At 37.4% G+C, this 21,347-nt stretch overlaps 1 protein-coding gene across 1 annotated transcript in view; it reads right to left on the reverse strand.

The window, feature by feature from the left end:
• Nucleotides 1-21,347, reverse strand: part of CALCR (calcitonin receptor) — a 63,015-nt gene that overhangs the window by 21,560 nt on the left and 20,108 nt on the right. Inside the window, exon 6 of the mRNA XM_027766316.1 lies at nucleotides 16,154-16,280. Within this exon, the coding sequence (XP_027622117.1) occupies nucleotides 16,154-16,280 (127 nt within the window). The remainder of the gene's footprint in view (nucleotides 1-16,153; nucleotides 16,281-21,347) is intronic.

The following is a 21,347-nucleotide window of genomic DNA, read 5'->3' on the forward strand; positions in this document are numbered from 1 at the left end:
CCTACCATTTATTATCTTCCTATTTGAGATGACCTGGCTGATTTAATATTATGCTACTTTTGTATTTGCAGAGCAAGCACTTGCTATATCTACATGGCATCAGTCATACAGGTGAAAAATGAGGAATTCAGTTGATACTCTGGGTTCACTCTGACAATTACTCTTATTTGGAAACCCTATTACTTCTAGGTTCAAAGTTCCAAATAGAAGCTTTGGTAACTACCAATTGTGGAGTAACAGATAACAAACAAAGATGATGGCCCTCTGCTATGTTATCCAGAGCTGCTTTGGCTTCTGTTTTATGTACAGGCAATTCTTATTATTTCCAGTATTTATGGTCTATAAAGTCATTGCAAAAACTAAACTAGTAAATACTGAGTCATTGCTCCTAGGGACATTACAAGGTAGGGCCTATGAATCTCTGGTCATAAATTTTTAGCACTCAATCAATATATAACTTTGTTTCAGATGTTTTCGTTTAGAGACACATTATTTCATAGATACTATTGATTAAGTCACATTAAACTACTAGCCAACTGCACTGTAACTTCTGACTAAAGAAAACTTATCAGACACACATTTTCTCTGTAAGGTACATCAAAGCCTTCTTGCACTTAGGAACACTAGACAACTTGAGTACATGACAGTACACTAAAGATCAGGAACACTTCAGTACTATACTTGGGGGGGCGGTTGTCATTGGGTGCATGTGCTCACTGGAGAGAGACATAGTGAGAGGGAAAGTGAGAAATCACCCCCCAGGGGGGACGGCTACACCACAATCCCTTCTCTTCCATTCTCCTCTTGGAATTTTGGGTATGCACACACATATGCCTGGCGTGATTTTCAAGTGGCAGGGTCCAGGGCTCAAACCATGGTCAGCCATGTGGGGGTCCAGTGCCTTTACCACTACGCCACCTGCTGGTCCCCCTGGGGTGCTATTTTAAACCATAAAAACACCAACAAAGTAACAGAAATGTAAAAATATGGCACAAAATAGACCATGAGAAGGACATTTCTTTACAAAATGAAATTGAAAAACTTAAATAATAACCTTGTTTGCCTTGTTTAACCTCAGCTGGGAACTGCACATCAGGCAACTCCAATTTTTGGCCAAACTGAATGTCTGTGAAAAACAGTAAAATGCTGGGAGTATTAATGATGGAGTTACAAATAAATTATAAATAAAGTCAACTTCAAAACTGTATAGAAGATTGATGCTCAAATTGTTTTCCCACATAAGAAAATGTCCCTGATCTATATAGCATAGGAAATCTTGCATGTCAAATTGTTAAAGAACCATTCACTGCGGGAAAGGATAATGTAAAATGCTTTGGAATTTTTGTTTGTTTATTTAGACAAGACCAACCTTAGAACAGATAGTCAATATTTTGAGGTGTTTGCCAGTTGGCTGGGTGTAGGAGAAGGACGGGGATGAGAAATAGAAAGGAAATCAGAGTTCATTCTTGGAAGCTATGGAGGCAGCAAAGGATCACATAATGGATTCATACAGTAAGCCTCTGTCCTATGTTTAAGCCATTAAAAATCCACAAACAACCACTCTTAGCACCATTCAGAGCACAAGCATATTATGAGTTGTAAAAGGGAGCTGAAGAATAGTCTCTTGTCTCCCAGCATGCCTTCTATCATCTTCACATTGCCTGAAAGGCCATATGATTTATTTTTTTTAGCTTAAGGCTATTTCCCTTACTAACAATACCAATAACTCTGGGAGAGATTGCACACTTAACTCTTTCATTCAGACAAACTTCAGAATAGAAGTGAAGAATGTAAAGGGAAAAGGTTAGAGGATCATAGAAAAATACAGACTTGGAATATGGCTTAACAAATACCAAAAAACTCACTCTTAAAAGATTCCACAAAAAGAAGACACGGGATAGTGTTGACAGAATAAACTTTCTCTACTGGAAAATGTTGTCAAGTCAGAGCATATTTCATTCTCAGTGTGTATTTCATTTTCATGATAGATTTTACAAGTAACCAAAAACTCACAGCTTTCATAAAAAATACTTGTGATTTTCGTCTTTCACTGGTAAAACTGGAATATCAGATTCACCTTCTATATCGATTTTATATAGTTAGACATAATAATGAGCCAAGGAAATATTAATGAGATGTTTTGGTTTGGTATTGCTTTAAATACATTTGGCAGAAGACAATGAAAAATAATAGCTATATGTTTCTTAGAGGAGCCATTCTGGCAGAATTTGATTCCAATGCACATTTTATCATTTAAGTTCATTTTGTTTAAATTTTCAAAATAGTGACTAGTTTTCATGCAGAAACTGTGCTGCATTTTTGTGTTCAACCTGGGCTAAGTTGCAAAGATAAAATTCAATGCTTTCAATCCAGGAAGTCATTTTCTGGTGGAGACATAGCTATTGAAATTAAAAGTGCCCTCTGTGTCTTCGTACCTTCCAATCTTTCCGTTTCTGCCACAGAGTGCAGACATTCAGTACATATTGAGTGGGGACACACAATGCCTCTTTTTCATAGTCTGGCTTGCTTGGCTTAGCAATAAATGCAACTGTGGATACTAGAGACAGTGTGGAAAGAGGGTGGGAGATGGGGGATGGCAAGAGGGAGGGAATCGAGGGGGAAAAGAAAAAAAGCAAAATATTTAAGGGACCCAAAAATGAAAAATGATCTGTTGAACATAATGTGTATGATAATATGTTTGACTGGACCAATATATAGTGTATTCAAGATGAGAAAATGCATTTGGTATGCTGTAAAGAAACACAGTGATTGAATGTAAAAAAAAAAAAAAAGATAAAATAAGTGTCACCGTACACATGATTTCTAAAAAGAATAATTTTTCTAGCCAACCTTAAGACTGTTAAAACGTTTTTTCTTATGTGCATAGCAAGGCCTGGCATCTAAGTCAAATAATAAATAAATACAACTAGTGAAGTTTGTATAGCACCATTAAATAATCTACTTAATTTGTGTAAAAATTAGCAAGGAGTGGATCAACACTCTGCCAGAGTTGGAACCCATTAGTTAATGAATGTTGTCATGCATTCTGTTTTTCTTTCCTTCAACTTCTGCCTTTTTGAGGGGGTCTGCAATGCAAGCTAATTCATAGTAAGAGAGGTGGCTGATTTTTCAAATGCCCGTAGACTGACAGTACTGAAGAAAAATAAGAGTCTGTGAAGAATAGTTTTCCTGTCTCTTTAGTTTTGGGGAGCCAAGTAAGTATGTTTGGGAATTTATAACAAACTGTTAAAACCATATCTGTCACCAAAGACAAATATTAATAAATAACTCAAAAAATAATTTGAAATAATTTCTATAGTATTAACTTCATAATACTGTGTATTAAGTCAAAGATGCCAATTTTACTTCTGCTAAGTCTTTTTTTTAAAAGAATTGTTTATTTAATTTTATTGATTCATTCATTTATTTTGTTTTTTAAAATTTGACCAGTGTGAGACACATGAGCGAGAGAGAGAAAGAGAGAGAGCGAGCCAGCCAGCCATCAGGTCGGGGACTCAAACCATGGTTACCCATGTGGGAGTGTCCAGTGCCCTAACCACCATGTCACCTGCTGGTTCCCCTAAGTCTTGTTTTAAAACAGGAATAGAGACAGTCAGTGCTGTAGCCATCATGTGGCTGGGTCTCACATGACTGACTTCATGGTTCGAGTCCCAGACTTAGTAGCTTGAAAACACACCATGTACCTGTGCATGTGTGCCCAAAATTCTGACAGGAGTGAGAAATGGAGGAAAAAGGATTGCAGTATGGCCATTCCCCATGAAAAGGTACTTTCTCACTTTCCCTCTCTCTCATTGACTCTGTCAGGCAAGTGCATATGTCCATTGGAAATTTTAAAATAAATAAACAAACAAACTTGACTGTATGTTCAGAGCAATCTCCAGTAATTAAATATGATTATTTTCCTGAAGCATCTTAGAATGTTTTCTCATAAATTCACTTAAGCACTGAAGGAAGAGTGTGAAGTTATATTTACTTGAGCAAGGGAAGAAGAATTGATGTCAATTTCTAAACATTTTAACAAAGGAAAAGACATTTTAAAAGATCCTAAGTAATAAAGATTTGTAGCTTATTTTGATTAAATTTGCCAGGTTAATTTTTTAATTAAATTTTATTCATATGTCTAGATTACATATTGAAGGAGTACACAATTGCTGTTAAATACATATCTGCCAAATTCATCTTTATGTGTCTGTTGTCTCTTCCATTTCCACCACAGGTCTTGATAATATTATAACAACACTTATATTACATAATATGATAATATTATTTATACAGGATGTGAGTGGAGATGCTTATTAAATCCAAATGAATATGGCTTTGGGTAGTGCTTATCCTGTTCAATGAGAGTGTTTGATTATTTCATCAAGTACCTAAAGAAGTGCTGCTTATCCAACATCTAATTAATCAGGGACCTTTTCCCCCAATAGCATTATAGTTGTTATAAATGTCTATGCAGATCAGTATCTATCTGAAGGGGTTAGGCTGCTGCCATCAATTTAAAACTTTAAATGCTTAGCTAGCTCTGTGGGGCAGTGTAGGGGGTATTTTGCGTCTTTTTAATGTTTTCTTCTTTTCTTTTTTAAAAAAAAGATTTATTTATTATTATCATTATATAATTTGATGACAGAGAAAGAGAGAAAGTGAGAAAGTCATCTACCAGGTCTGGGAGTCAAACTGTGGTTGGCCATGTGGGAGTCCAGCACGTTAGCCACCACACCATCTGCTGGCCCTTTGAGCTTCTTCTAAGTGTGAAGCCAGAGTATATATAAAATGTGACATTTCCTAAGGTCTACTATATCCTGTCATTTATCCCTGTATCCCTGATAAGACAGGACTCCTGTTTCTCTTCACACAGTGGTCTTCAAAGTAGGCATGCATATGGACCCTTGGGCGCATGCAGGCTTTCAAGGGTTATATGAATACTTGACTTCTATTTGTGCAATTTATTGGCATTTGTTTCTTCATTTTAGGCTCATTTATTATCTTTTTCTTTCTGGAATCAGCATTTAAGTATTTTAGACTTTCAGATAATGTCTCAGAAGTCCCTGAGACATTGCTCAGTTACCCCCCCCCCCAGTATTTCTTTTCTGTTCTTTGAAATGGATAATTTCTATCAAGTTTTTTCCCCAGTTCACTGACTCTTTCCTTTGTCATTTTCTTTGTTCTCTTTGCTATTGAGCCCATCTAGTATAATTCTTTTTCATTTCAGCAGCTCTATTTTTCAGTTCTAGAATTACCAGGTAGTTTTTTGTTTTAAATAATTCCTGTCTTTTGGCTGAAATTTTCTCTTTTCATTCAATCATATGCTTGAGCATTTTATAATAGCTACTTTAAAATTTTTATATGCTGGAACCAACAGATGGTGTAATGTTTATGTTGCTGGACTCCCACGTAGTTGACCACAGCTCAAGCCCCAGACCCAGCAGCTTAAAACTCATGCCAGGCACCCAAGATCCTAAGAGAAGACTGGAGGAAAAGGGAGTGTGGCGTGACCATCCCCCCAAGTTTGACTTCTCTCTGTCTCTTTGTCTCTTTCTGTCTCTTTTTCTCTCTCTGTCTCTTCAGCGAGTGCACGTGCCCTATAGCAAAAATCTGTCTTAAAAAAAAGTTGTGTGCTAATTTTAATTTCTGGATCATCTCAGGGTCTAATTGTATTTTCTCTTGAAAACAGGTTATATTTTCTAAATTTTTGCTATATCTACTAATTTTGTATTGTGTTCTGGATATTGTATAGGTTAAATTGTAGATTCTAGATTTGGTTATATTCCTTTGAAGCATTCTGGTTTTTATTTGTCTGTTTGTTTTAGTAGGCACGTAACATGGCTAAATCCGAAGAGCAAATTCCCTGTTATAGTAGTAACTTACATCTCAGCTGAGTTCTTTTCGACTTAGCTATCATCTTGGTGTCCTTTGTAGGCACACAGTTATAGAGTCAGCCAAAGACTGGACATAGGAATATACACAGAATTTGAGGTCCCTTTTCTCTGACTCTCTCTTTTCTGACATCTATTCTTTACTTTGGGGCTTTGTAGTTGCCCCAAATTCTTTCTTCTATTCTTCAAGTCACTAAAAGTTTTCTATCAGAGTTTTAGGTGCCCTGGAAAGAAATAAAAGCAATAAAACAATGGAAATTCTATAATCTATTCTCATTTTCAAGTGCCATCTCCCTTCTAGTGTCCACCTGCTTTGGTCTCTCTCCAGGATCTTCAGAAAATTAATTTCTATTTTTTGTACAGAGTTCTTAGTTGTATCTGTGAGAGGTTTTTCCATATAGGCGCTACCTAGCTAACATCATTTTGTTTTTAAATCCATTTTAGATAGTGAACCACTACCCTGCAACACTAAACTTTAAATAAAACCTTTTCTCCACAAACTAGGTCTTATGTGAGTTAATATTATGGAATTGCTCTCAGGAGTACTTTTTATTTTTCAGTTTACTTGTTTCTTATTTCTGAGCATACTTATTGTCTTCATAATTTCAGTTTATTCGAATACCTTTGTCTTAAGATGATGTTTAAGTAAAATATTTAAAAATATAGTTGCCTATAAACATAGTAGTTTATTTTTTATAATACACTTGCTTTCACATTGTAACAATTGTTCACGTTTTTCAATTTTTTACAAGCAAATCATCCAGAACTTTTAAGGCAGTTGAACTTATTATGAATATATAATCACGTTTTTTTCTATAAAAGAGAAACGCAAGACTTATTTACCAGCTGAATTCAATTGCAGATGATACCATGATTGATGTTCTCCACTGAAGTATTATTTATGTATGCAACTAAAACATTTTTCTAAAGTAGCTATCTTTACATGAGACCTGTTTAAGGAAACTGGCAAAGGAAACACTTTGGAAGTGCCCTAGAGTAAACAGAAGAGTAGGATGCGCACAATTCCAACTAATAGAAAGAAAAGCCTGTTAGAAACATGGCAGGGGTGTGAGTTTACCACTTACTCCTCTTTTATTTATTTATTTTTGGAGAAATTTTTGCTATAGAGTGTGTGCACTCACCATTGAGATAGAGAGATGGAAAGCGAGAAATCACCCTTCCCCCTGGGGGGATAGCCATGCTGCAATCCTTCTCCTGCAGCTTCCTCTCAGGATTTTGAACACATATGCACACTCACCTGACATGAATTTTAAGCCACCAGGTCCGTGATTCAAATCACAGTTGACTACGTGGAAGTCCAGCAACATAACTATTATGCCATCTGCTGGTCTCCATTACCACTAACTCCTCTTACGGGTCCTACTCTATGTGGTATGGTGAGGGGATTCTCAAGTCATGATTGATTTAGCGTTATATTTTTAAGACTGCTTTTAATTATTTGTGATTTACAAACCTCTGAGTGTGTACATCTTACTTTTACCGTTAGTCCTTCTTAGATTATTATTTTTTTTGGAGAGGTTTTTGCCATAGGGCGCATGCAGAAAGAGAGAGACAGAGAGATAGAAAGTGAGAAATAACCCCCCGGGGGGGGATGGCTATACTGTAATCCCTTCTCCTCAATTCTCCTCTTGGGATCTTGGGAACACATGCACACTCGCCCAGCGTGAGTTTAAGCCTCTGGGTTCGGGACTCGAACCGTGGTCGACTACATGGGAGTTCAGTGACATAGCCATCATGCTAACTGCTGGTCCTGGCATTTTGGTTTATTTTTCACAAACAATTCTATGAAGAACACGCTATTATTATCTTCATTTTACACAGTAAGAAAGTAAGGTGCAATCGAGCTAAGATCAAGATTACTTGATCAAAATTACAAATTAATCTTTAGGTAAGCAGAAGAACTTGAATTTGAGATCTTATAGCTCAGCAAGAATCATGCCATAGTATTTAGAGCAATCCAGCTAAGCGTAAAATATCATTCAACTGTTGCCCCAGAGCTTTCTAGCAATGGACTGACCCATCCTCAGAAAGAGGTCCTAAAATGCTAGCACCTTAGATGAAAGGTCTTTGAGAGTAAGAATGTATCCATAATAAGTTCTGCACTAAATACATGGCAGCCTTCTCAAAGTAAGGGAGGTCAACTGTAAATGTTGAGATGAAGACATGCTATGTAAGCCATGTCATGCACACACACACACACACACACACACACACACACACATACAAAAACAACAACAGACAACCAAAAAAAACTTTTCTATGTCACTGGTTTCATGTGCAGTGTGCACTCAGATTGACCAGATGTGAGAATTGGGAGATTGGGTTGATGTTTATACTCATTTCAGGAAAAGAGTCTCCTTCAACGCATTTGGGAAAGTGACCAATCAGAAATAATAGCTTTAACAGGAATACAGAAATCCTTGAATACTTTCTGCACTGTATGATCTTGGTTAAAAAAATCACTTATTGGTTTGACATGAAAGTAAATGGCAGTAGCATAACCAGAGCATGATAACCTATATTAACAAATCTTGGCATTATCTTCTCCATATTGCCTTTCTTTTCCACGATATCCTTTCATTTTCCTTCCCAAACTATTTTTTTCCCCATAGACTACTGAGAATAGATAATGCCAGTCTAGTTTCATCTGTCATTGACCTCTTATCTCAAAGACTCTGCTGTTACCACCTTCACATGTATATTCTTTCCCTTGCATCAGTCTCTGTTGGGCTGGGAATGAGGAGTCCATTTTCCACCCCGGGCTTTTTTATCTGTAATGCCTTGCTTCTGAGATCATCTTCCTGTGCCTACCTAGGACAAAACTCTGACATAGACTGGTAGCTCAACTGTCTTGAATAAATAAAGGTTAGAAGAAATTCATGTTGTTTTTGAGAACTTAGAACTCATTTGACTTTACCTATAAAAGAGACTATAGAAAATATGATTTGATTGTTTCATCTTTTGAGGTGCAAAGTGCTCAGGTTGTCAGTAAAAACGAACCTCTCTCTATTGTCCATTTAAGACCCAGATAAAAAGTTTGGAGAGACATTTCTTTCTAGAAAATGACACGCATTCTGCCAGCTTCCTTTAGATGCAGCAAGAACAATGCTTTTAATTCTGCCTCTTGACTCTACTTGAAGATCACTGAATGAGCAGACAGAACAAGGAAATGAAATGTGGGGTATTATGGAAATGAAATGCTCCAATGATACAAATGACAATGGACAATTTTTACATCACTTAACAAATGAAGCATCTATTCAGTCTTTATGTATGCCATAAGCTATTTTGAATTTAACTGAAGGAAAAAAAAAGAATGTGAAGGAATAAGACTGTCATCCTTGGCCATAGAGGGGAGACCATGACTGACTAGAAACTTCCAAGGAAAGAAAATGACCACTTTGACGGAGAAGAAACCACAAACCCCACAGAGATTCTACATTGAGAAATGAGGACACTGTGTTTTATTTTGCCCTCAAAATTAAGTAAATAATTAATAAGTATAGAAGTAGTGCAACAACATTTGGGATGAGGCAGTTCTTTCTTCAATAATAAGACTTTCTGGGAACCAGCAGCTAGCGTAATGGCTATGTCACTGGACTCGCACATAGTCGACCGTGGTTTGCATCCCGGACTGGGTGGCTTAAAACTCACACCGGGCGCGTGTGTGTGCGTGCCCAAGATCCCGAGAGGAGAATGGAGGAGAAGGGATTGTGGCGTGACCATACCCCTGGGGGGTGATTTCTTGCTTTCTGTCTCTCTGTCTCTGTCTGTCTGGCGAGCACATGTGCCCTGTAGCGAAAAAACCTCTCCAAAAAAAAAAAAAAACAAGACTTTCTTTTTAACATATCCCCATGGATATTGAGAAGGATGGTCTTTCTACCATAACTGCTGATAGAATGACAGGAGAATTGGGTCAAAGTGAAAAAAATAATCCATACTCTGCCTTTAGTTTGCTTAAAGAACAAAGTGTCTTTAAAAATGATATATTGTGTTGTTCTTGGCTTTTTCTTTTGTTTTATTTTGTTTTGTTAAAGGAGATGTCTATTTGAATCACAAATTGGTGAAGGGCTGATGGATGTGCTTTTGTTTAATTTATAACTATGGTTATGATTTTTCATGTTGGTTTGCCATTTCAACAAATATTTGTAAATTAACCATGTCTAAACTTCCCTTTTCCATAAACTTCTTCTGCTCTTTGTTCTTTGTCTCTTCCTTTTTGAATTTTTCTTTCTTGTACCTATACTTTGTTTTGGCTGGAGATGGCCAGGCCGCAATCCCTTCTCCTCCCTTCTTCTCTCAGGACCCTGCCCACATGTGTACACATACCCAGTGTAATTCCCAGCCACCAGATCTGGGACTCAAACCACATTCGGCTATATGGAAGTCCAGCTCCTCAATCACCATTCTACCTGTGGGCCCTCAATTTACAGTTTTAACTGTAACCTGTTTTAATAATCTTTTGAATGAGAAAAGGTGCTCAAAAAATTGAACTTCTGTGAACAAATTTATAACAGAATATGCATTTTCAAGGTATGATATGATATAAATGTCACCGTGTATGTCTCTCTTAGAGAAGTTTTTAGTCATATTCTCTCCTCTATGGCCACAGTTGACAATGTTATAAACAACCAGTTTATTCATTATGACTAACGTATAAAATAAGTCTACTTAACAGTTCTCTCTTGCCCTTTCTTAAACCAATTTTGCTTGGCTAGAAAGAGTAATCCTATTGATATTTGGTTTGTATATGTAGGCAAAGAAAAGGGATTTAAGAAAAATCATGGAAAGACAAAGACTGCGCTCACATACGGAAAGTACTGAAAACAAATGACCTACCTGATTTCTTTCATCTGGGTGAAGTGTATGTCTCCCAGTCTAAAATAGGAATTATTTCTGTAATTATAGCCCCCCCTCCCTTTTTTCCTCTATGATTTATATAGATTTGGTGAGTGGTACATGCTTACAAACTCTGTCTTCTGGATGAAACGGATATCTGGAAACATGAAAGAGGACACATTCTGACATGGCCCCATGGTAAGTGGCTTGTTATCAGTAGCTCATTCTCATTCTTATCTAACCCCAGAGGAAAGAGGGCTTCTCTTTTAGACACACAGAGAAAACTATCTAGATACTTTTCTCCTTTGCTTTGATGAAAACAAAACAAAACAAAACAAAACAAAACCTACACTTCAAAAAAGGTAAATATGACTACATTTCTCATGTGTGGTTGTAAAGACACAGGAAATTATTTCCATGTGAGGTTTGGCTCATTGCTAAAAATTGTAAAGAGGATGGGGACCAGCAGTGAGTGGAATGGCTATGTCGCTGGACTCCCATGTAGTCGACTGCGGTTCGAGTCCCGGACCTGGTGGCTTAAACTCACGCTAGGCACGTGTGCATGCGTGCCCAAGATGCTGAGAGGACAATGGAGGAGAAGGGATTGTGGCGTGGCCATCTCCCCCAGGGGGTGATTTCTTGCTTTCTGTGTCTGTCTCTCTGGTGAGCGCATGCACCCTATAGCAAAAACCTCTCCAAAAAAAAAAAAAAAAAAAAAAGACAAAGAGGATGTCATAAATACATATTTTCCAAAATAGTATGAATTTCATGCAGCCTGAGGATTAAAATATTAGTTTTGGCTGCTCATTAAATACTTGGTTGATTGGATGAAGTTTTATCTTTCAAGTATTTTATAATTTTTCTTTGGGAAATTTGTTCTTACATTGCTAAAAAATAGCATATCTGTTAGTTAAATATATATCGATTGGATAACTAAGTTCTAGTCACACCATCAAGTTTCTTTCCTTTTTTCTTTTTTTCTAATATATTCTTTTAAATTTAATTATAGATCTCCATTGCACACAATATAGTTTTTCAAAAACATGGATTATGCCACCATCAAATCAAGGATATTGCCAGTACATCCTTTCCATCAGAGAATGTTACATTCTTTTTGCTGTCAAATACTTCCTCCCTTTTTTCAAACTTGCTAATGTGTGTGGGTGAATCAACCTCATTTCTTTAACACCTAGAAGAAAAATTCCTGTTCATTTTTTTGGCTCCCCTAGGCTCACACTCCCATTCTCCTGGGGAAGCAGCTGACTGGTGGCAAAACTGGGTCTCTAGACACCTGCTTATGGTTTTATCATGGGTTTCTAGGCAATGGAGTAGCTGCAAGGCAGATTGGACTGATTTGGTGGCTAGCAGACAGCCTGAGTAAAGTGACCGACAGAGTGCCTATGCATGTCTGCCCCTAAAACATCCTACAAAAGTGAAAACATCCAGCAATGATAACAAATGAGACTGCTAGAGTAATGAACAGAGTAATAGATTCGTTGGAAAAGCCACGTACAGAGACCCATAGGTTAGCCGCAAGGAGCGGGTTCACAACCACCTCGTAAGCAATTGTTTGCAATGTACCCTTGGAAACTTGTAAAAGTCCTATGCTTTGAAACTTCAGAACAAGCCCTTAGAAGCAAAAAGGGCAGTTTTTGTTGTTCTCATTTAATGGATGAAGTTAAATGACTTCTAAAATTTAGTAGTGAACTCAGAATAAAATCCTGAATTTAATGTAATTTCAGGAAGTTAGGTTTAACAAGATCTCACAATGGAGAATTTCCCTTTACATGAATAGCTGGGGAGCAAGCTAGGGCATGAGATAAAGGTGTGAGACCCTCAAAAAAGAAATGAAAGAGAGTCTACTCAATCTATAATTATGCTCTCAGGTCAGTGTGGTTGATTATTCAATAACTGAAGTGCCATTTCCTGGTATACTCTTGGTAAACAGTAACTTTCTCTAGGCTTTCAACCTTAATGGGAAATAGAAAGCAAAACATCTTGACTGTTCTGTGCTGAGAGACTTAGATAATTGCAAACAATTACATCTGTTTTGCACTCAGCATGAGTTCCTTGCATAAGGAACATGTGTGCATATTCAATTATGGACAGTCACCACTTTGGAATGACTGTGCCCATTTCTTTAAAAACACAGCTCCCTGGGACCAGGAGTTGGCGTAATGGCTATGTCACTGGGCTCCCATGTAGTCGACCATGGTTTGAGTCCCAGACCTGGTGGCTTAAACTCATGCCTGGTGCGTGTGCGTGCGTGCCCAAGATCCCAAGAGGAGAATGGAGGAGAAGGGATTGCGGTGTGGCCATCCTCCTTGGGGGGTGATTTCTCGCTTTCTGTCTCTCTGTCTCTCTCTGTCTTTCTGGCGATCACATGTGCCCATGGCAAAAATCTCTCAAAAACAAAGAAAAAAAACCCAAAAAAACAAAAACAAGAATTAAAAGAAAAACAACACAGCTTCCTAAGGAAATAAATAAAGATAATCAGGAGAACCACACTGAATAGAAGAGAGAGATCAGCTTTGGTGAGAGACAGGTTTAGGTTTGAATTTCATCTCTAAGTATTCATAGTATGGAAAACATTTGCCATTATCGAGCTTGAGTTTCCTTAACTTTAAAAAAAGAGATAATATGGGGCTAACAGTGGCATGGTGGTTAAGGTGCTGAGTCCCCCAATACCCACTCTGTGGTTGAGTCCAGGGACCCAGTGGCTTGCAAAACACACTGGGTGCATGTGCATGTATGCCCAAGATCCTGAGAGAAGAATGGAGGAGAAGGGATTATGGTGTGGCCATTTCCCCACCCAGGGAGTAATTTCTCACTTTTCGTCTCTCTCTATCTCTTTCTGGCAAGATTTTGCCTTATGGCAAAAATCAAAACAATAAAAAATGGGATAATATCCACCCCTCTCTTGTGATTTTTAAAGAATGAGTTAAATAAGATAAATTTTACTTACATTAGTTGACAGAAAAAAAGTCCCATTGAGGTGAGCTCATTTGGTTGCCTTATTCTGCAGGTAAGACAGGACTGTCTCTGATGACAGACACTATGGTTTTAAAAAATGACTCATAATGCATTTCTGGATATAGTCATACAGCAAACGTTATTAACACTGTGGAGCCATTAGAAGCCAAATTAAGCTGCTTTCCCATGCCACGCCACTGTCATGCAGGATGCATGCTCTGGGCAGATTTCACGCATTTTTGTCATTAGGTTGGCAGAACTGTCAAATGCCAGTTTTGAAAGATGAGGCTATCTACAGATGCTTGCATAACAAAGTTAAGCAAAAAAAAAAAAAAAAAGAAAAAGAAAATATCCCTTTGCCATTCACACTGTGCTAGATGGTTTTTGTCTGTGCTTTCAAATGCACTCTGCACCCCACTCCCACTGCCCTGGACCTGATTCTGTGTCTGCATCAGTATTCCTTTGTCCTCTGGTTTCTGACTGCACTCAGTTAATGGAGACCATACACTGACTTTGGGAGGTCGAGTAAGTAAGTGAAAGAGGGTTATTTGTTTCTCCTTATATGGAGTTGCCACAGGTTGGCTGTGTCTCAACGCAGAAGCTCTGAGTTTCTGCAGGGCAGTTCTCATCACACCACCTCTCTGTCTTTAGGATCTTACATCTTTCCCTGCCCATTTGGGCATAGGGGTAGTAACAACCCTCACTGTGACCAGCCTGCAGGGTGTTGTCCACAAATTCATAGGATGATTAGCCATATGGATTTGTCAATGTTGCAGAACAAAATGATCAAATATTGGCAATTTTATATTTAATCTAATAGTTATATTAGTAAACTATTTTGAATCATCTAATTAAAGTGCAAGCCATTAATGAATCAGGAAAATGTTAAAAATAAAGTTTGTAAAGAAGGTGGAAGAGAAACTTTGCTAGATTTTTTTGAGATGGAAATATTTACAGAGAACATAATGTCTATTAAATAATAGAAACTGTGATTAGCCATTATTTAAATACTTCACAGACTTGATAAATAAAAATTTATATAAAGTAAGTACTTACTTGCTATCATAGCACAAAGTAATTTCATTAAAAAAAAAATCAATCTAATAGATTTGGAAACCTCTTCAACCAGTGTGGTGTAGCTACTCCCTACACTGATTTATAATTCGTTTTGCAACATAGTGATGCGAAGGAAAGAGAAATGGAAAGTAATGAGACCTAGATTTAAGCCCTTGCCTCCTCCTCCAACCCTCTGACCAGTTACATGATTTGGGGCAAATCACTTTGTCTTTTCATTCTTGGATTTTGACTCCTCTATAAAGTAAAAAGTCAAACCTTCAAAATCCCTTTCAGTTCTGGCTTTTGTTAGTTTGTAGTATCAGGGACTGATTTAGTTAGTTTGTAATATCAATAAATGACTAAAGCTTCAGGGTAACTCACCTCTGCCTTCTTTAGCTAACTCATTTGCTTTATCCAGTAGTTGGACAATGATTTAAAAACCGGACAGCACAGAAAAAACACCCAGGTTTCCTGGCTCAACTTCATACCTACTGAATTTCTAGCACTGGGACAGCAGCTGTCTAATATTTACAAAATTTCCTACTTGATTTTGCAGTGTGATTAGGTTTGCAACCACAGTGAAAACACACACACACACACACACTCAATCTTAGATCTAGAGAAGACCAAAGAGAAATCAAAGTTGCTGTGAACAACCCTCAGGAGAATTCTGGGAGAAGGAATCCTGAATGGTTCTCAGTAATGGAGCTAAATGATTACAGCTCCCGTTCTCCAAAATACTCATATAGAAGGAGGTAACTTGCCAGATTTGTTTGTCACAATGGTGCATATGGATATATGTCGTGTTGCTCCCAAATGTTGGCATTATCTTATGTCAGTATAAGCCTTTTTTAAAGCATGCAGACATAGAACCTGTCAATACTTGCATGGCGCATTAGAGTATGTGTATAACTGCTCATAGCTGAGGTGACTGGCCATGCCCAGTCTGACACCAGCATGCTGAAGGGGCCCATACTGAAGCACACCTGTAAATGTTAGTGGCCCACTGAGTCCACTGGGAAGCACGATTTTAGTGCACCTCGTATCATCTATGTTCACAAGACTTGCTTGGTACATTTCCCACAGGTGTGAATAAAGTATCAATAAATCATAAAAAACTCATTGTTTGTTGGGTGATTCTTATTTGCTTGTGATTCAATTATTCTCAGCTCTTTGCTATAGCATGTAACAAGTTACTTCCAAGAACTACATAGAAATGATATGCCTGGCTTCATGCAAAACTCAACTGTAGAAGTCCATAGAATTATACATGTAAACTGCTGCTTAGTCACCCATGAACACCATGTTCACTAATTAAAAGTACTATATCCTTTAAGAGAAAATCAGTAACAAAACCATGCAGTGCTTACCGGATCTCTTCTCACTAGCTCTCCATTGGGCACTACTTCAACCAGGTGGATGATGATGATCATAGAATTTAGAATGTAAGTGAGAAACATGTTCTTGTGCAGTGTCACCCTTTGGCAGCTGAGGCTCCTGGAAGCAAAAGCAACATAAAGCATTCACTAGTGCCAAAATGTTGAAGTGCCTAGAACAAACAATGCTGGAAGTATTTTTTTCATTTTCTTTAGTAACATGTGAGAGAACCTATAGAAATAAGTGAGGCTGGTCTCATCCTTAAAACTCATTACTACTTTTTTGTTGTTGTTTGATTTTTTTTTTTAAGGTTTTTGCCCTAGGGTGTGTGCCTGGAGGGACAGAGAAAGACAGTGAGGAGAAAAGTGAGAAATCACCTCAGGAATCTTGATCATGCATGTACATGTTCCTGGTGTGAGTTTCAAGCTGCCTGGTCCAGGATTTGAACCACAAAGTTGGCCATGTGGGAGTCCAGTGCTTTTACCAACCATGTCACCTGCTGGCCCAGTTGTTCAAGTTTTTAAAAACAGCTTTAGAAACAGTATTCCAGTCATGCCAGTTCATATTTTTTAGTCCTCAGGGTGACTTCATACAATAACTGAGTAATAAAGTCACTTTTTATTATAACAAATGTTGAAAAATTAATTAGGAAAGGATTCTTAGAAGAGAAGCCATTAAGATTTGGAGCATGCTTTAAATGAAGTCTGCTGTTGTAACCAGGCAGAAAATAGGAGCAAATGGAGTAACAAGGAGTGGAGGCAGGATGAAGGCTCCCTGTGATAGGGTCTTATTGAAATCATGTCCTGGAGCTGCTACATACATCTGTCATCCTTTTATTTCACTATTTCTTTCAGCATCTTAGACCTCATATTCAACCTGGAATCATCATTGTAATTCTTCCATTCTAGAACCTCCTGATGGTGGAGCACAGACCTAGAAAAAGAATTCTGCATAGGCTCCAATGTGAATTTACTAAAGTATCTTATGGTCTGGATTTGATGAGACCTGTCCTGCTCCTTCTTGGTTTAGTTATTTCCCGACTTTTGAGTGCTAAGCCACTTATTGGGGCTGTTTTTCCTTTCTCCTCTACTTCATAAGCTTGTCCCTGTATACTGGTGTGAATGTTCACATACATAAGCATTAGTTTGAATGACCTGTTTCACTTTTTTGATGCAATGAAGAGACCCTACATCATGGCTATGACAAAACTGGAATGATTAGATGAGTAAAAATTCTTATATTTATCATGTTCTATAGAGTCAAAAAAGCTAGTGTGATGTCATTCACCATATGAATGCTTAAAATATGCAATTAATGATGTCAATGGCTTTATCACAGTAATTTTGTAAAAAAAAAAAAAATTGCAGAATAAAGTTAGGGCCCAGGAGTTTGGAAATAAACTTCTGGGAAAAGATAAAATATGCAAAGATTTAGGATTACTTACACTATTTTCCTTTAGTTTCAACTCAAAGAAAATCAAGTTGTCAATTATCTGTAGCAAAAAGTCACTTGAAGTAATAAAGGCGTCTGTTACAGCAAATTTTATCATCGCTACATTTTCCAACTTTTTGGGAAGCACTATCATTACTAAAATATTAATCAAAATATCTAAAAATTTTAAACTTGTAGAACCAGGAGAGAATGTAGAACTTTATATCTGGGAGGTGAACTATAGTCTAGATGGGAATTAGAGGAGTCCAACTAGGGACTACTTTATTTATTTATCAGCAGAGAAGTCTGTTACATGAAATAAGCCTAACTGGCTTTATAACAGTGTTAAATTAGGTTGCAAATTTAAGGCTTTAAAGAGAAAAAATGATTTATGTGGAACGTTCTACCCATTTATACCCCATAAACTCTTCCATCTTGCAATTGCTATAGTTAGCATTGTTGAACCTGTGATCTGTCACTTTCTGAGCAGTAATAATAACATATTATAATTCTTTCATTGGGGTATGAACTGTAGTCTGTAGTCTGACTATTGGATTGAGTCTGGCTCAGACCAGTGACAACTGATATTATTCAGAACTAAGAGGTATGAATGAACATGTCTTACAGCTGTGCAGTTCTCATGCCTGGTTTTCTTTTGACTGGGTAGAGACCAATAATCTGCTAGTGTAGTACTTCAGCTTAAAGGGACTTGGTAAGTGACATCCCCCTTTGTATACCCAAGCCACTCTGAATAGGATATACCAGTTCTTCCTCCAGCTTACTTCCTGACACATATGTCCCCGCTTTATTTTCTTAACACTTACCATCTCCTGATACAGCATACATTTCCTTATTGCTTTTTTTTTTCCTTCCTCTTACTAGAATGTAAGTACTAAAGGAATTTGTCTCACACACCTAGAACACCTTCTACCACATTGTAGGGCTTAATACTCACTTTTTTTTAAAATGAAGAAAATTCATAAGAACATTATCTTCATTGAGCTATGACCACTAGACAATTTTCTGGTATACCAAAGAATTACATTAAATGCTAAATGACTTCATAACATCAAATACTTTGTATCATATCAGACATGTGCCAAATTATTTAATTTTTAATTTTTTTTTTTTTTTGGCTGCAGGGCTTATGTGCTTGCCAGAGAGACAGAAAATAAGAAACACCCCCCCAGGAGGAACGGCCATGCGGCAATCCGTTCTCGTCTTGGGATTCTAGACATGCATGCACACACTTTCAGTGAGAGTTTCAGGCCACTGGGTCTGGTCAACCATGTAGGAGTCCAGCAACATAACTGCTATGCTATCTGCTGGTCCCTGCCTAATTCTTTTTTTTTTTTTTTTTTTTTTTTTTTTATTTTGGGTGTGGGCTCGCGCGCTCGCCAGAAAGAGAGAAACAGAGAGACAGAAAGTGAGAAATCACCCCCCAGGGGGGATGGCCACACCGCAGTCCCTTCTCCTCCATTTTCCTCTCAGGATCTTGGGCATGCACGCATATGCGCCCGGTGTGAGTTTAAGTCACCGGGTTCGGGACTCAAACCGTGGTCGACTACATGGGAGTCCAGCAACATAGCCATTTTGCTAACTGCTGGTCCCTTCCCTGCCTAATTCTTAAGTTTAGTGCCAGCTAACTAATATTAAGCATTACCCTGTTGGTCAACACTTGCTAAAATATGTATACAACAATGGATATATAAAATTTTCATATACTTTTCATTGGAACATAAAAATATGATGGTTTAAATCTAAATAGACTCTAGTCTCCCAAGGAAGAATATGACTAACATATGAGTTTCTGTTTCTTGAAAGTTTTAGAATATCTATTTTGAGATTTAACGTTGTTATTGCACTTACTTGAAGACATGTATAATAATCTTTTTGAAATGAGTTAAAAGTGCTTTAAATGTATCAAAATCCATTCAATAACCTAATGTGTGAAACGGTGTACTTACTATGGTTTATAACTTCTGATAGATTCTAGGCATATATCGGTGGACAGTCAGCTTCTGCCTTCAGGGGCCTTGCTATTAAATACTTGTTTGTTTATTCTTTTTGTGATCATTGTTCTGAAGGCAAGATATAGGATGCTAGGGAGGATTAACTAAATTTAAAAAAGTTTTTTGAGGATTAGCTGAATTTAACATAAAAAGGATCAATACAAATATTCTGTTGCTTGAAGAAATGTGAGAGAAGTTGACAGCATTTTTCCTGTCATATCTTAAATGTCTTAAGTAGAAGTGGCACATATCTGATGTTAGCTGTACTTTGTTCCCTTGATAAAAAAAAAAGCATTAGATGGAAAGAACATTACTTATTATTTGAGTGACAGGAAATCATAAGTACTATAGATTCCCCAGTTGTGGGAAGATAAGACAATATGATCTATTGTGCTTCTGTCTCGGTCCAACCAAGTGTCACTCAAATGTGAGGAAGAAAAAATGATTTGATTGAGTAAGAACCTCAAGATACCATATTTTAAAACCAAAGCAAAAAATAATTTTTATGGTTGTAGTTTTATCAGATGTATCTTTTTCATATTAAAGAATTTGTTTCAAGTTATTAGACCCCATATGTGCATGCACGTGTATTGTGTGTGTGTGTTTGTGTGGTATTATTTTTAGACATAGTCTCACTATGTCACAATTCTCCTACCTCAGTGTCCTGAGTAAAAAAAGAAAAAAAAAAAAAGAAAAAGTAGCACATGATGAAATAAGTAATAATTTACCGGTATATGAGAAAATATAAATTCGGAATCACTTCCATAAGCCTAAGCCATATCTTTAGTGTAATTTTAAATTTCTCTTTACCTAAGTATAATACCTCGTTCATGACGGACATGTGAATCGAGGAGGTGAGGTAGAATGGATTATGTTAAAACCCCTAAAAAAATTAAAAATGTCATAATACTGTACATCTTTCCTATTTGACAAGGGACTTTATATCTTTGGATTTAACATAAAATCTTTGTCTTCAAGGAATTCCTTTGAAATCATAATTCTTGCTTTCCCCCCTATTCCTAGTGTTCTGTGGGTGAATAGTATACCACAGCATGACAACGGCTGTCTTTTGTGTCCTGGGTGGAAAGAAAGGAGGCCATCTTTGATACCATTGCTTTAGTGGTTTCTCTGAGGAACAGGAAGGCAGACAAGGATGTATACTGATGGCTACTATAAAAGATAAAGACTCATCTAGCAACCCAATATGCTGATGTGACATAGAATAAGAAACACTGAATAAGTGGTAGAGGAATCAGTGTCCTTCTGGATGCCCTAGTGGGAGTCTCTTTTTTCTTTTTGACCTATACGATTACCTATACTTTTTGCCAATGTGGCCAATGTAATGTAGAGAACAAAATACAATCAAGACACTAGAAAGCAAGAGCATTGAAATTTTTTTTCTTTTTTTGGAGAGGTTTTTGCTATAGGGCACGTGTGCTCGCCAGACAGAGACAGAGAGATAGAAAGCGAGAAATCACCCCCCGAGGGGATGGCCACGCCGCAATCCCTTCTCCTCCATTCTCCTCTTGGGATCTTGGGCATGCACGCACACATGCCTGGCGTGAGTTTAAGCCACTAGGTCCGGGACTCAAACCGCGATTGACGACGTGGGAGTCCAGTGACATAGCCATTACGCTAACTGCTGGTCCCAGAGCAATGAATATTTAAAGTATTTAATAGCCAGAAAGGCATGGATATCAATCAAAGTAGATGCCAATAAATATTCTATTATACTTTTTTTTTT

Source organism: Tupaia chinensis, unplaced genomic scaffold (assembly GCF_000334495.1).
Source record: "Tupaia chinensis unplaced genomic scaffold, TupChi_1.0 Scaffold142374_1, whole genome shotgun sequence".
Lineage (NCBI taxonomy): Eukaryota > Metazoa > Chordata > Mammalia > Scandentia > Tupaiidae > Tupaia > Tupaia belangeri.